We start from the raw sequence: 15507 nt of genomic DNA, 5'->3' as shown, positions 1-15507 counted from the left end.
CTAGTATGCGACCGCCTGAGCCTAGGGCCTAGATACAGTTCTCACATACCCAAATGGCACCTCGGGATTTCCTATCATGGAGCCCATCAGGAAGAGCCCACCAAAGCAACATGTGCCAATTACCGTAAGGCTAGTGTCAGCATGAATCACGATTACGTGCAACCCCCAAAGAAGACAGTTGTCCCTGACGTCCTGCTATACTAGCTTTAGATGCTCTGTCTGTCCCTCGGTCCACCATCCTATGCGTGGCCGCATGGCTCAGGCCGTTGATCCTTAGTCCTGACCTCGAACGAGTTTTCCACATTGATATCCCATTTCCAACCTCCACGACGGGCCGAGCCCCAACCATCTAATCCAAGTCGAAATAAAGCAAACAGCTCCGTAACCCACCCGGCTCGCTCATTTTCTTCCGTCCTGAGATCCAGCATGTCGCATTGCGTCGTAGGTGTCTGTGGCTCCACAGGCGAGATGGTGCCACCGTCCATAGAACGAATTCCACTCAACTCAACATCTGACTCATCCTCTGTCGTTCTGTTGTGATCAAATATTGTAGCTTCGTCACTTCGACGACTTCTCCTAAAATGTGCTAATGGATTTTTGTATTTTGGTGACCATTTTGGAGGCCCAAACATCCCTCCCGCCTCAGTTAGACTCGACTTACGGGATGCTCGGTTACTGTTTGGGCCATTGCGCTTCTCTGGTTCGCCTTGGAGCAAGTGACCGAATTCTCCTCGAACTTTCAGTGCAAAGATGGAGTCTTGAGCATCCAGTGCTTCCACCCGCTGCTGAGCACTGAAAAATGCCAAAGGGATGTAAGTGAGATCTTTCCTTGCTGAAGAAGCATGTATATTCCTTATCACACGTACTGTAAGAAACGTACAGCTGTTTTGCGTTGTGTCAGAGCCGCCTCGACAAGGAAGGTGAAATTCCTTGGTCGAGAACTTGGCTTGCATCATGGTATCTGTGTCCCCCATAATTTCTAACAGCTTCACAAACGCATTGTAGAGCTGCCAACGGCTCTCTTCTCTGAGCTCCAACCCCGTAGAAGGATTGGCCAGTACTCTCATGACTTCTCTGACCGGCAAATCATCGAACGCTCGCAATGATTTCATTTGCCCCTGTGAAAAGGCAGATGAGTGTACAGTTGCGTACGGCAGCTGGTTCTGTCTCAATTTTGGGACCAAAACATCGAAACTCTTGTACATACTTGGGCGAAGCATGAAACAGGCCAGGTGTAGTCCGGGTTGAAGAAGATGTTCAGGTGAAGAACTTAGCCTCATGCGTTCGATATGAGCCACCATGTTGTCTCGATTGACTTGCATACTCTTAGCGAGTGGCTCCGCTATTTGTCCAATACTGGCAAATCGATAGCCTAGTGATGCAAATCTGGCAACCTCAGATCGATTCAACTGGCGAGTCAGAAAGAAGTATTTGCCTCTCGTTATGGCTTGAGATTCAGATCCAGCCTCAGGTTCAGTGGTGCTCAAATTTTTGGTCGAGCCTGCATCGAGAAGTCTGGTAGAGGTCGACACGATGATAGCTCCCGTGTCTAGTGGTTCTTCGAACAAAGTGCCTATTTTTTCAAGAGGCTCGTGAACGAGGGCGGCGAGCTGTTGAGCGGCCACACAAAATAGCTGTTTGAATATTGGCGCAAAACTGATGGATGATTCGCTGGATTCATCTTGCAAAGTGGGCGTAGAGTGTCCTGGACGATATCTCCGTGCTGTGGGATCAGTTTCCAGATATTCTTTCATGCTAGGGATAAGCTCTTTTAAGATGGACCAATTTCGAGAGGCTTTGAAAACCCATAGAAATGTTGACCGAGATCTGCTGAGTTCATCTTCTCCGAAGGTCTGCATAACACCATGAGAAAAACGGCAATTCCGTACTTCGAGAAGGTTGAACTGACCTTCTCCACATACTGGTTAGTTATCTTCTCGCTTAGAAGAACACCTTCTTGGGTGACCATCAAATGGCCATTTTCGTCGAAATAAGCGCAAGCCAACACGAGACGTTGAGCTTTGATCCTCGCAGATCTCCTATTGTGACTTCTGATAACAGCTACTACCAGAAGCATCAGACAGGACCCGATCGACTGGGGGATGGTTAACACAGGTCGAGAATTGCCAAGGATGCAAGTCGAACGACTTACTAGTGAAGAGGCGATAATTGAAGTCTTTAACTTGGAATTCCCATGGACCATTATATCACCTTTCCAGTGATAGATGGTCCCTGCAGCAGCAGTCCAATGCATTCCTGACACAGCAACAGCTAATACTGCACCGCACAAGGACCTTTTCCACCAGCTATCAGTCCAGGCCTCCCTTAGTCGAAAGAAGACACTCAGAGCAACATAACTTGCAATGACTGAGATGATGGCTGCCCCTATGACATTTTGGACACGATAGGAACAATGATAATTCTCGATACCCAACTGTCCAAGGTAGTGCATGCCACAAACAGCAGCTCCGGTCAGACATGCAGCGACGGCGACGTGCAATTGACGCGCTCGATCGGTGACTCCGAGAGTATAGAAGGCGAAGACTAATACGATTATGGGGATGAAAAAGGAGAGTGCCGTAAAGCCAGGATTGTACAAGATTTGGCGTTGTGGGTCACCACGCTCCAGTACAATAGCTCTATTGCCTGCTTGAATTAGCTGGGTGACGACGAGTGAAGGATGGGTGGATGGCTACTACCTACGAAGTGCATGGCCCAAATACCAAAGCCGCCCATCTTGAGATTGAGCAGGTCAGCATATCCATTCAGAAAGCGCGGCTTATTCCAACGTCTGACTTGGGACCGTTTTGTGGAGATTTGATGTCAGATTTGCAGATGAGAACTTACGGTGATTGCAGCGCCAAATAGCATAAACCTTGACAATCGTTAGGGAAGATACTTAACCATAGGTAGTTGGGCAGTTGTGGAGCTGACTTACCAATTATAGACGCCTTTGGTAGATGTCCGGCGCTGAAGCAGTTCCAACGTGGTTACACATCCAACCAAGGACGTGAAGAAGGAAAGGACAATATGCCATCCTGCATAAGAGACTTCTGAGGCGACTTGCTCCATATTGAAAGGGTCCACATCACGAGCTGTGAGTAGGACCAACCTGTCCATAGAACTGAGCGATGAAGGTGTAGAGCCTTGCCAAACGCTGTGAGCGGAGGGGGAGGCAATGGAATGCCGGTATTCCCTATCAATTTATATGGCGAGGGTCCCTGAGAGAATGAAAGGAGATAGGTGTGAAAATGCTGAGGTGTCTGTGTTAAGGAAATATTGAAACTTGAGGCATTATTGGATGGATGGGAAAGCTCGAGAATTGAGAAAAGACCAGGAGACCAGTTGGCAGTGATTACGGACGGGGATGGGGATATGAAGACAGAGATGGGTATGAAAATGGAAGAGGAGGAAAGAGCAGCTTGAAGCGTCTCACGAGGTGGGCCAAAAGATGGACATGAATGAATCAAAGACAAAACGACCATAGATGAAGGACCAAGGCGATGGTGGCGATTTCCTGAGGTGGACGTGCGTTACACGCACGACAGGCTCAGCTCTGAGCGCCTAAGACAGTCGACATTCTTGGATGATCCCAATGAAGCAGGAGCTCAGGAACATGTCAAGAAGGAGACCAGGGCGCTGCATGAAGGTGTGCAGCCCGAAAGTGAGAAGGGGAAAGTGGGTTGAAAAGCAGATGAATGAGCATCGTGGCGTAAAATCCGAGATAGTCTTTCAGAGTGGCATTACGGGGTGCCGGGTGTCGGGTACGAGATAGGCAGTGTACTGTACCGAAGCGCGAGAGAGCCAGATGGGTTAGGTCTGAGACTGGCACCACACCAGGCATCAGGATGTGAAGACCAGGATGGGCATGCCTTGACTGACAGCGAGGAGACGCATACGCAAACGGGAGGTCGAACGGTTGGCATTTTTGACGTGGTACAGACGGACAGGAAAGCGGCCAAGAGGAGGATGAATTGATAGGAACGCCATGGTGGAAACGAGGAGAAGGGGCCACGGCGGATGAGTGAAAAGTCCGGAAGAGGCTGGGATGAGAACTGATGAACTGACTGGTCGTCCTCATCCCTCAGGAGGAATGTCCCATGCCGGGGAGCTCGATGGCCAACACGACGCAGATGAAGACATGAGATCGCCTTGATCTGGCGTTGCCATTACGTGAATATTCGGGTAGTGAGTACCCCAGACGGAGTTGCATCCACACCCAACTGGAAAGGCATTTGCGTATAAGCACCCACCGTTGAAGCGGAAACGAAAGGTGGAAGGGCAAAGGCGTTGAGCCAACGGGTTAGAAGTTACACGGGAGTTCGGATCCAGCCAGACAGCGTCATGTCATGTCATTTCGTAAATCGTGCAACAAACCCGTGCGTGCCGCCACATTGCACGCTCATCAACAGCGACCTCTGTCCACATGCCAGTGCGTGGGCAAGCGAGAGGGAGACGAGAGGGAGGGGGAGGCGATGAGGGTTGGGACTGACCGGTGGACCTCCACGAAAAGATGTTTTTTTGACGGACTTGACAGCTGGGCGGGTTTGCGTTGTCTTGGTGGTTGAGTTTGTCGACGTGAATCCTGGTCGAATCGGGCGGCACTATTGGTAATAAAGATGGATGGCCACGGACGACGGAGGGACACTCGTGGATCACCTCGTGTGAAGAATCATGTCCGTATTGTGTCCGGAGACGAAGGCGATGAACTGCTCGAAGATCCCGCGTGTAGGCCGGGGGGATCTGTGCAGTTGCTGTCAGCTGCAGTCGGCCTGGCTGTCAGGAATTCTTATATCTTAGGGGCAAAGGGCTGGCACCTATTGGCACCCAGACTCCCCTTGGCACCCAGACACCCCCCCAGACTTACGAGTACAGGTATGGTACGGACTACTCCGTATGAGGCATGTACCCAGGATCGAGCATCTGCTTGCCGAAGTTGTTGAGACCGGACTACGCGATCTCTCTGGGAAATCAGGCTGCATTTCTCCGTAGGTCGGAGATCAATGTCATGTCGATGGCGATGGCGATATTGAAACCACCAGCCATCGACCATGGAGACACCCTTCCCTTTTCACTGTGAAAATAGTAGATTGTCTCAATAGTGCTCAAAGTCGCAGATATTGCCTGCCCATCCTGATGCTTCGTTTGCCCTTACAACCCACCCAGTATATCCCCATTTTCGAGCAAGACTCCCTCCGCTCAACACCTTGTTGCACCCATTGCTTGCCTATGCCTTCTATCGGGATTAGACTGTGACCTGATTTGTATCAATATCCGTACTTGAAAGTTCTTTGCTGAAGCTGCCCTTATTGCCCGCGTTTCCCTCCTGCTCCTGAGTCGTTGTCATCATCCTCACTGTCACTGGCCAGGTCATAACGGCTGCCCTCCATGTCATCCCGCCGTCGATTCGAATTCAAGTTGTCCAGTTCGCTCTCGTCAAAATCTCCAGCTTCCACATCCCGCCTCTTAAGCGAGGATCCATTGACCAGAGGCACGCTGATATACCCCAGCCCGCGTGACTTTCTCCGGCCCCGCCACACCCACCAGCCAAATAGTCCGGCCGCGATCAGCACCACCACCAACGCAGCCTCTCCGCTATGATAGTAGGCCTTCAGCTCCGCGTCTTTGAGTTTCTGATTTTCTTCTTCAATTGCCGCCGTGCTGTTAGGATGGCCTCCAACACTGGTTTCGCTGCCTGCCTTCTCCCCATCGAGCCGGCTGTCCGCTGGTTGCCCGCCAATGCTGGCAATGTCGACTCCCATGAATCGGTCGAGCATATCTCGACTCCGGCGTGGCCAATCAAATGGTACCATATGACTGGCGTTGTAAAACAGCACGTACGTCAAATTTCGGGCTTCCTGGTAGAACCCAGCTGACTCGCCTTCAAACTCCCAATCTTGCTTGGGAGCCCACACTCCCGGCGAAAGTTCAAAGCCTGTTCCTCCGAGCCACTTCATATTGCCAATCATGTCTTCCGTGCCTTTATGGTTGCAGATGAGATCCTTTGCACCACTGAAAAGAAGGATGGGTACCCCGGCCTCAATAATTTCGGGAAGGAATCGAATGGCTGGTGTCGAGTGGCTTGCTCGAAACGACGAAGAAACAGCGCCGGAGCATTCGGTCCAGCCTGTTCGTTTGTCCTTGTTGATATGCAGAGCCTCAATCACATCATCCTGTCGAAGGTACGGTGTTACGGTTTCAAGATCGGGCGGCCATGCCATTCCACACGATGGCCATCTGTCCTTCAATCGTACATCGTACATATTGTAGCATTGACCATCTGCTTTGGTCGCATCCAGGATCTGGGATAACACGTTTTCGCATATGCTGACATCAACTTTTTCTGACACTCCTGGTTTGGCCAACTCTTCAATGCACTTGGATTGTGCTGCCTCGATTCTGTCGGCTGCGGGTGTGCCGCCTTGGATCAGGCCTTCTTCGTAGGCAAATGGGAGATAGGCCCGATATTGCTCGGCGGGCGAGATCCAGCCGTTTCCAATCAGTAAACCCTTAATATTCCACTGTCGCTTTCCTTCTGCCTGCGCCTTAATGTTGCGATTGATCAGGGTCCGAGCAATGTAGGGGATATGCTGCCCAGCATAAGATTCGCCAGCAAAGTAGATGTCATCGTTCTCGTACTGAGGGAACAGCGCGAACCATTTCTCGAGGAAGATTGTGAACTGATCTGCCATCTCTTGTAGTTCGTGCAGATAACTATCAGTGTTGACATAACTGAAGCCAGTCCCGACGGGATTGTCGACAAACAATAAATTAGCAAACTCATCCCACGAACCCTCGTTATATGCCAGCTTGCCCCCTTCTTTCACACGATATGGGCCCAGTTCCATCAATGCCCCATCCATGGAACTGCATCCTGGTCCGCCATTCAACCAGATGACCGTCCTCGGCCGGTCTGCGATATGTCGATTCTGATAGTGCCAAAAAAAGAGATGGCCATTATGTTCCGGGGTGATCTCTATATGTCTGTGCGCAGGGTTAGCCCAGCTGCAGAGTGTTCATTGAGCACCAGTCACGTACCCAGCGTGCATCTTTAACAGCGGCCCATCGGGCTGACCAGGTAAGGATTTTACATAGTAATCCGCTGCAGTTTTGTCTGCAGTTGCCGGAGAGGAGAGGGACAATAAAGCTGTGACTGCCCAAGGTAATAACCGCGTCAGCCACGACGCTGACGAACGGTGGTGCCTGGAATGAGACCGCGCCATTGCGAAACAGACACGGTGGGATAAGCAATTGGGTCTTTGCTATTGCTCAGGCAACATTTCCACTTGCTCTCAGTCTTGCAAGTGCAGTCGGTCAGAGGACAAGCAGCGGGTGGTAGGAGGCGGCCGGAATCAAAGGAGGCTGTGTAGAATGGCCGCAAGGAGTCGAGAATAGGAATGGAATAAAGAAGGTATAGAAACAAATGGTGAGAGAACAGGAACCGAAGGCGGAGGCGGAAGAGGAAAGATGGAAAGAAAGAAGAGAGCGGCGTATTGAGTTGACTGACAGTCAGGGTGATGGAAATAAAAGGGCGTCTAAAAGTTTTAGTTACAGAACGGAGGAGGCAGTGAGGTTCAAGGATATCCGAGAGGCCACGAGTCTAGACTCTCGACTCTACATAGAGTACGTACTCTGTACCACTACTAAGCACTGAAGCACGCAGATCCACGGTTGAACTTGCCCTGCCTGGGCGATTTCAGTGGACGGGCGGACAGCGTCTTTGACAGGATTGGCAATCAAAGAATGCGGAAGGCCAAGCCAGCTAGTGCAGAGTCCTTGTTAACAAGGGCTACGAATACATTGGAGAAGTGCCTACAAGCACTGGGTGCTCATAAGGGTCGGTCTACCCAGGCCCCCGGTGCTTCATAGCCTAGGCAGCCCGAGCATCCCTCATCCTGCCCCAAATCCCCCTCGGCGCCCCTGTCTTTGCCCCCCTAAGCCCTGGGCCATGGCACCCACCCACCGATATTCGGTACAGGTGCATGGCATATGGCATATGGCATTGGCATTTTCCCCTAGACTTAGCGTGGGTGGCTCCCTATACGGAAGGCTTCCCGAGGCTCCCATGCTCGATCAACGGCCTCGATGAAACAAACAATGCCGAAGATCTCGAATGCCAGCGCGTTGGGCTGACTCAAGATGTAGATTTCCAGCGACCTGAGATCCGGATCCTTGGTCTTCCGGAATTTGTTCGACTCCACCAATTTGTTTGGACTCCTGGTCTCTACCATAATATGTATCGAATGCTGGAGTTATGGAAGGAGCGCATACTACCACATGGATTCCTTCGCCGTTATGGGGTTTCCTATGCAGGATTCCGCCATCTTACTACGCCTTGTACATGAGTTGACTGAAGCTCGCCATCATCAACGGCAAGATGGTCAGAGTCATGATCTGATGGGAACTCTGGACGCTGACTCCGTCGGGAGGCAGCTGTTCACCTCAACATTCGAGTCCTATGTCTCATCTGTAAGTACCTAGGCCGTAGGACACCGGTCATGGCCTACAAAACAGAGCAGGGACTATCCCAATGATATTTCAGATATTGAACACCTTCATGAAGGATACAATATATGTAAAGTTCAGCCCAAAAGATATATAAAATATGGTCTGCTCCAGGCAACATTCTGCCTTCAACTCTCCAAAATGGCCATGTACTTCACTGTTTCGGCCAGGCCTTCGGCCTTCACTCGCAGCAACCGCTCTTATTGTGAGTCTCTGGTAACTCCCATTCACAATCATTCACTGCGAGAATCCTCAATCAGCACTCCAGCCACTCTCGCGTTGGGTCTGGTAGCCATGGAGCACATTCGCTGCTACAGTGAAAGTGATGTCTTCTCACCCACGCAAAACCTCAGTTTCAATTCTCTGCAATACCCTCTCATCCATCTCTATCTTTACCAGCATGTACTCCCAGCCCACCTCATGAAATCCTGTCCCGGCATCAGTCTGCCTGTATGCTTGGACCTGTCTAGATCCTCTTGCCTGTGCCGCTTGTGGCTCAATCCCCAGAATTCTATCTCTATTCCATATCTCACTCAAAGGTGAAATGGCTTCCGACTATGGTCGAGAAACCAGGGTTTGTTACGCCAACTCTACCAGAACAAGCATCGGCTTCAACAATGGCAATGGCTTGAAAGTTGTCAGTCCACGCATGTCAGCAGAACAAGGTGACCATGAGTGGTACTACAATGCCTTTCCGTCCCGTAAGTTTACAAACTCTCCATCATCTTTGCACTGTTGAACAACAACAGGAAAGAGCCTCAGGGCCTCCGACCAATCTGTCAAGCTGATCCATGAAACCAAAGCCTTCAGAGAGTATCTGAACAAGCCGCTGCCTGCTCTTCCCGTCGGACTTAGTCCACGCAGTTCTCTGACGTCTGCAACTGGTGGAGTGAACAGCTACACTGGCCGAACCGCTTCACATGGTAAAGCAAACCCATCCCCAGCCCTCAAATCTATACCTACAGATTCTAAAGTCCGTCCGACTGTCGTTCCAGGCCATGTCGCCTCCATCGATGACAGTGCTCCAATGGTGTTGGACACTTCAACAGCTGCCCAATTTGCGTTTGCAATGGCAGGAGTTGACCTCGACATCAAAGGTATATCCAGTTTCTGCCACCATCCTTTTCTCGTTACTGAGACAATCCTCTAGATATTGTGGACAACCACCTTGCCTCTCTTGGCACTGGACATGAAGGCCACCCGCACCTGGACGAGGCTGAAGAGGCGGAGAAACAAAGAGCAACCGAAGAATTCTATGTTGGTGTCAAGCCTGAAGAAGCACCAGGCCAATTTTACGCTCCTCTCCTCGATGAGACCTCCGGCTATGGCAACTACCGGGACGGCATGGAAGATTTTCCTGAAATGTGGCAGCCTGATACGGAATGGATGACACCGCCCTTGGTCGCGGGCTCTCAGAAAACGGCAGCTGAGGTTGGCAAGCCCGTGAAAGCTCCAAAGACAATTCTCAAGCCAAAGTCTCGCAAGGCTCCCAAGCATGACATCCATATGGCCGACGGCGATTCGACCAATGCTGTGTCTCCGACCGTCTTTCCACCACCCACCGAGCAGATTGCGTACACTGACTCGCTGTCCAAGAGTATGTTCAAGTCTCTACATAACGGTGACTGCACGATTTTGAAGGTCTGCTGACACCTCCCAAGCAAACAAGCGTACAGCGTCAGATTCCTTCTCCGCTCAAACCACCATACACCACACGATCGAAGACGAAGAAGGTAAGAAGTCCACCTCTCAATGGCCCCGACACACCCACTCCAACGTTACTGAAACCCACAGAATCAGATGAGTTCCTCGACGTGCTCCCAAGCAAGAAACTCCGCGTTACCGAGCACGCAGCCAACGAAGAGATCCAACGCGTGCAAAGCTTGCGAGCCATCTCAGTCCACAGCGACGACTCGGACTACTCCGACACCGAGGCCGACACTCCAAATTCAACCTCGTACTCAGGGATTGGAATCCCCAGCCCGAAGCGCACCTCGCCAACCCTAACCAGCTTCCCAGGCCAATTCACAAGCTTCGAAGCCCCCTACCTCGAGCGCAAAAAGACCCGTCACGTCCGCAATAACACCGTCGACACCTTTCCGTTCGGACATCCCCTCCACCCGAACAACATCTACACACACACGAACTTCATCTTAGACCCGGACGCCGACACACTCGACTACACGCAGCAGATGCTCGACCGCCTCCCCGTGCGCAACATGGCATGGGAGCACGCGATCTCTCAGTCAAACCGTGCCGCCAAGGTCTTGACCCGCACCCCATCGGAGGAGAACCTGCGCCGCGAGGCCCACTTGGAGTGTGCCGGCGCACGTCTCGAAGGCGTCGCCGTGGGCCAGTACCGCTACTACCAGGGCCACATGAGCGTCGAGGAGTACGTTGCCGCCAACATGTGCGTCTGCTGGGGCGGCTGCTACTGCAGCAAGCTGTGCACTCGCTTCGGTGATGTGCTGTGCCCCTGCAGTAGTAATATCTTGCTTCCTGAGCAGTGAGTGAAACCAGGACTGAATGAGGAGATTGAACAGCATACATGATTTATCCATTGAGAGCACAAAAAGACTTGAATGACCATGACGTGCGCTTGGGGCCCTTAGATGAAAGCAAACGAGGTGATGCGAAGCATTATCGGGGGAAATTTCCAGGGAAACGATTCAAATCCAACGACTACTATCGTTAGTACAGCATTCCACATACAGCATGACCGACTAGAAGACATGAGCAATGACAGAACGTCCTTCCCATCAGCTCCATTCTGGGGTCCGCAACGAAAGAGCATGACAACGGACTTACAACAGGACTCCACCAGAGCAGAGAAAAATCCGCTTTGAATAGGAACTCTTTCAAAACAGCTGTCCCAGGGATCCAGGAAATACCGCCATGAGGGGGAGAACAAACCAGGATTTCATATTGTGTACCATTGAACCAAATTAAAAAAAGGAGGCAGTGACGAGAGGAAAGTACCGACTCAAAAGGACAGAGGAGAAATGAAATTATGACACGAAAAGGATGGGACAGGCAAGACAGAACTGTGGCAGGGAGAGAGAGGATTACTCTCCAAGGGGCATGGGTGGAAAGAGCCCCCTAAAAAAGTTCATGAGCTTTTCGAACGACAGATGCGTTGCAGCGTAATCCTGTCTGCCTGATGGGCACGGCGTGTAATAAACAGAGAGCTCACTTAGTATCGATTGAAGCAAGGAGAAAGGGATTTAAAAGCTTTTTCAGTGCCTCTCAATCAGATTGAGCAAATCAAGATAATTAAATCGATGGATTTTTCATTCCACAAAAAAAAACACCCCTATTTCGCTTTTCTGTACTGCGCTGCACTGCTGAATCCTTATCAATCCATCCACCCCCAAACGCCGAAAATCGAACGGATTGACTGTCCTCATCGTCGTGTTGTTTTCGACCTTGTGTAGAGCTCAGATTCTTCGTGTGATACGCGTAGTGGGTCAACCTCCATGTTTCCAGCTTTCCCCCTCAAATTCAAGGACTTCGAGTGTCCATTGTTTTCTCTATCGCCATTGTTCTTGCCATCCAAGCCTGTATCCTGCATCCTGCATCCGCAATGCAATGGTCGCCCATGCCCCAGCTCATGCGCTCCTCCATGGAGACAGGAGATCCTTGAAAAGTTGGAATTTAGTCCTTCCTACTCAATCAAAATCGCTCAATCAGTTTCCCAGGTCCCATGAGCGAACGAAAAGCACGGATTTCGAGAAACAGGATGCAAGAGAACCACTCACCAGTCGTAGACGAAGGAGTTTTGGGGCTTGGGCGCAGATTAAATCTCTCCTCGAGATCATTCTTGTTGGCCATGGAAACACTGTCGTCGGGAGTGACATCCAGAACGTGATTCTTCGGCTCTATTTGGAGAACGACACCGGCTGAGTCTGGAGAGGCGGAGATTTGAGAAGTTCTCTCAACTATACTGGGGACTGGCGGGCTACTGGTAGCATGTGCATGTTTTCCTTTGCTGGGTGGGCTGCCCAAAAGACCGGCACCGCCAGTAGAACCGAAGTAGAGGAGCGTCCCGGGTTGCAAACGCGTGATGTCGGAGTCACTCTCGCTTCCAGTTTGGTCATAGCTGGAGGCAATGCTGCAAGGTGGTGAGGCTTCAATGCTTGGGATCGGCTGATCGAACAATGGAAGGATCAACTCCACGGGACCTTTCTTCTGAGAAGTTGGGATACGCTTTATGATAGGGACCTGGTTCGCTGAAAGTTGATGTTTGGAAGGAGGAATCCCTTTGGCCACGGCCATTCTATGCTTGCGATTGTTCAAGATCTGCCTTCCATTGATGCCGGTGACTTCGACGGGTGGTTGCTTCTTAACACGTTTGCTGGCAGGTTTGGTCTCCCTCTCCGAATCAAAGTTCAGACCAGAATCGACTTGGCTGCGCGGACCAGGCTCATCAACACAGAAGTCGCCATCACTGTCAAAGCTGGTCGACTCAGTGAGGTCGGAGCCATCGCTGTCGTCGTCTTCATATCTTTGCAGATCGGAAAGATTGTAGTTGAGCTTCTTTCCTCGAGTTTGACGTTTTTCGAGCTTTTGGCTTCGGCGCAGTGGTCTTGAGCCGATCTGCTTGGTAGCCATCTGTCCTTCATTGCCGTTCCTGGTGACACAGCGGGCTTTGCGCATTGGAGGATCTCTAGCAATGGCTGGGACTTGGCGTGGAGCTTTCTGACCAGGAGTTGCATTGGAAGCACGGGTAGTTGCAAGATCGGCACCACCCTCGAGCTTGTCTTTCAATCTCGTGAACCTCATCCGAGCAGCAGGTACGTTCAAATCAGTTGCAGCAGCTAGGACACTGTAGTCGATCTAGCATAGTCAGTGGAGTGGGCAAGGTCAGATATACCGAATATCCTTGCCTTTGCGGGAGTTGCTTGAAGACATTTGTAGAGAAATGCTAAGTTGTCATCAGTCGACTTTGGTGCCATGGTGGATGACAACTGTAGGCACGATGCGAACTTGCATTGGGCATAAACGAATGGTCCAAACGGCGCAGGGATGTGGTGCTGAAAGATGAAGAAACGGTGGGATCGACTTCAAATGTGGAGGAGGGTCTTGAACCTGTCAAGTCTGGTTGCTAAATAGATCTGTTCGCATCTAGTGAATATTGCCTGTTGCCGGGCAAATGGATGATGAACCTCAAGTGAAGAATTGTTGAGCCAAAAGTTGTTTAAGGCTTTGTCAATCGAGTCGGGCTGATACCAGCCAGGAAATCGCCTCACCAACACGTTATTTCGTCCAGAGGGCCTGTATGGTCCACTAGGGACGTGGTATTTCTTTCGATTCCTTTCTGCAAGGAGTTTCGTCATGTAGAAGCCAACTTGCAGTGTATGATGGGACGATGATGACAGGAAGGACGGAAGAGGGCCCCCTTCCACTGCTCCCCATCCAAGACCCATTTTCCAAAATTTACTGAAATCTTCGTCTTAATCGACAGAAGTTAGAAGCCCATGAAAAGTTACAGGATCGTCATCTCATGTATCCATCTCGACATCACTCATTTCAGAGCTGGATTGTTTCTTTGTTGCAACCTGAGTCCTGGTGAGACTTTCGAGGAGTACTTCTTTCAAGACCGTCTGTGCGCCACGAGCAGCAGCGACCGCGCTGTCTACCAATTCATCAAATCCTAAGTTTTCTTCCGATGCTTGAGGAGTCACTGAGCCGGTAGACCAGATCTCCACGACTTCATCCCGAGTAGGCAGGAATCCAACCAGACAAGTTGAGAGCAGCTCCTCATGTTCGGCAGCCGCAGGATCCAACACTCTGATCTGACTCGATTTTGGGCCTGGAACAATAGCACCGACTCCCGCAGCCAACAGATCCAAACAGTCAATCCTCGAGTCTGCAATTGCTGCCATGGCAACATTGATGCACCCTGCAAGGACGTTGAACAAAGCAACACCTGTGATGCGCTCTCCAGAGCCATGATCTTGTTCGGCTTCAAGTACAGTTACTGCTACGTCCAGTCCACTCTTCGGCCATCGCTCAGGTATGATAGCTCCTTTGAGCGCATTTTCCAAATGCATACCTAGATCTTTTTCAATAGAGTCTCGAACGTAGCCTTGTCTGACCCGAGTTGCAAACGGTGAAAATTTGACAGACGCAGTAAGCTGTAGATTTGGTGAGAACGCGGCTGTTCTGGGTAGCGGTTTGGGCCCATGGACTGCACATGACAACTTGATCGTGGAGGAAGAGAGTGAAATGGTTTGCTTCCCCGTCGGCTGAGATTCGAGTTCGAGATATGCCGAACCGCTGGCTGATGGGATTATTCCAGTCTGGAGAACTACAAACCGTCAGTTAGAGCCATAGAACCCAGGGAAAGAGCACGTACAAATCTTGCGCAGCTCGTTGGGCTTTCTCAATCGCAAGGGTTGGGACTTCTGTGTCTGCGGGGAGGGTGCAAACACTGGCGCGCTGGTATGGCCAGGAGGGCCATTGACCCGACGTCGGTCAGTCATGACATTTCAGTTGGGAAAAGCAAAGAGTGGACGTCCCACTTGACCAAGGACAAAAGCAGTTGGTATGAAGTCCCAGGAGAGCAGTACAAGCGGAATAATGTATCGTACAGCTGCCTGCGACAAAAAGTTGACAATGCGAGGAATTTCTCCAATGCTTGGCGTCTTAGTCATACGACGAGGCTCCGATCCGGCCTTGTGGGCACAATCACACAACGTATGCTGAGATATATCCAATTGGCAAGAGAAATCATGATCTATATGGAGAAGATCCCGCGTAGAGTCTATGACTGATCCTTTAACTTCGTTACAAGACGCAATGGAATGGCTCAAATGTACCCAGGCAGGGCTTTGATGACAAGGCTTCCATTCAAGGGTGAAAAGGATTACGTTATCCGGGAGCATCGTCCTGTTGAACTGTCTTCCGAAGGGTGAGTATAGTGCACAGATAAGTCGACCACACGTGTCCATCTCCATAGCAGACCACGGGTATATGAGGGCTAACTTGAGTTGAAACATT

The 15507-nt window shown here is 50.8% G+C and overlaps 5 protein-coding genes across 5 annotated transcripts; 1 reads left to right on the top strand and 4 right to left on the bottom strand.

Moving 5' to 3' along the window:
* Positions 1-239: 239 nt before the first annotated feature.
* A1O9_08274 (uncharacterized protein) lies at positions 240-3072 on the bottom strand (the record flags this gene model as incomplete). Its single annotated transcript, XM_013402660.1, has 6 exons — positions 240-1853; positions 1910-2095; positions 2153-2649; positions 2700-2736; positions 2848-2875; positions 2939-3072. 6 exons carry the CDS (start codon positions 3070-3072, stop codon positions 240-242), a joined length of 2496 nt encoding a protein of 831 aa, XP_013258114.1.
* A 2234-nt stretch (positions 3073-5306) lies between these two features.
* Positions 5307-7049, bottom strand: A1O9_08273 (carboxypeptidase D; the record flags this gene model as incomplete). The annotated part of the gene is made up of 2 exons (XM_013402659.1): positions 5307-6984; positions 7039-7049. 2 exons carry the CDS (start codon positions 7047-7049, stop codon positions 5307-5309), a joined length of 1689 nt encoding a protein of 562 aa, XP_013258113.1.
* A 2000-nt stretch (positions 7050-9049) lies between these two features.
* On the top strand, positions 9050-11015 carry A1O9_08272 (uncharacterized protein; the record flags this gene model as incomplete). Its single annotated transcript, XM_013402658.1, has 5 exons — positions 9050-9206; positions 9255-9602; positions 9656-10102; positions 10167-10238; positions 10300-11015. The coding sequence occupies 5 exons, from the start codon at positions 9050-9052 to the stop codon at positions 11013-11015; spliced, it is 1740 nt and encodes a 579-aa protein (XP_013258112.1).
* A 1162-nt stretch (positions 11016-12177) lies between these two features.
* On the bottom strand, positions 12178-13460 carry A1O9_08271 (uncharacterized protein; the record flags this gene model as incomplete). The annotated part of the gene is made up of 2 exons (XM_013402657.1): positions 12178-13322; positions 13379-13460. 2 exons carry the CDS (start codon positions 13458-13460, stop codon positions 12178-12180), a joined length of 1227 nt encoding a protein of 408 aa, XP_013258111.1.
* Positions 13461-14006: 546 nt separating this feature from the next.
* On the bottom strand, positions 14007-14990 carry A1O9_08270 (uncharacterized protein; the record flags this gene model as incomplete). Its single annotated transcript, XM_013402656.1, has 2 exons — positions 14007-14815; positions 14864-14990. The coding sequence occupies 2 exons, from the start codon at positions 14988-14990 to the stop codon at positions 14007-14009; spliced, it is 936 nt and encodes a 311-aa protein (XP_013258110.1).
* Positions 14991-15507: the final 517 nt, after the last annotated feature.

This window comes from Exophiala aquamarina, assembly GCF_000709125.1.
Source record: "Exophiala aquamarina CBS 119918 chromosome Unknown aczIA-supercont1.7, whole genome shotgun sequence".
Classification (NCBI taxonomy): Eukaryota; Fungi; Ascomycota; class Eurotiomycetes; order Chaetothyriales; family Herpotrichiellaceae; genus Exophiala; species Exophiala aquamarina.
Note: the sequence above shows the minus strand (reverse complement) of the source record. Positions and strands in the feature narration are given on the sequence as shown.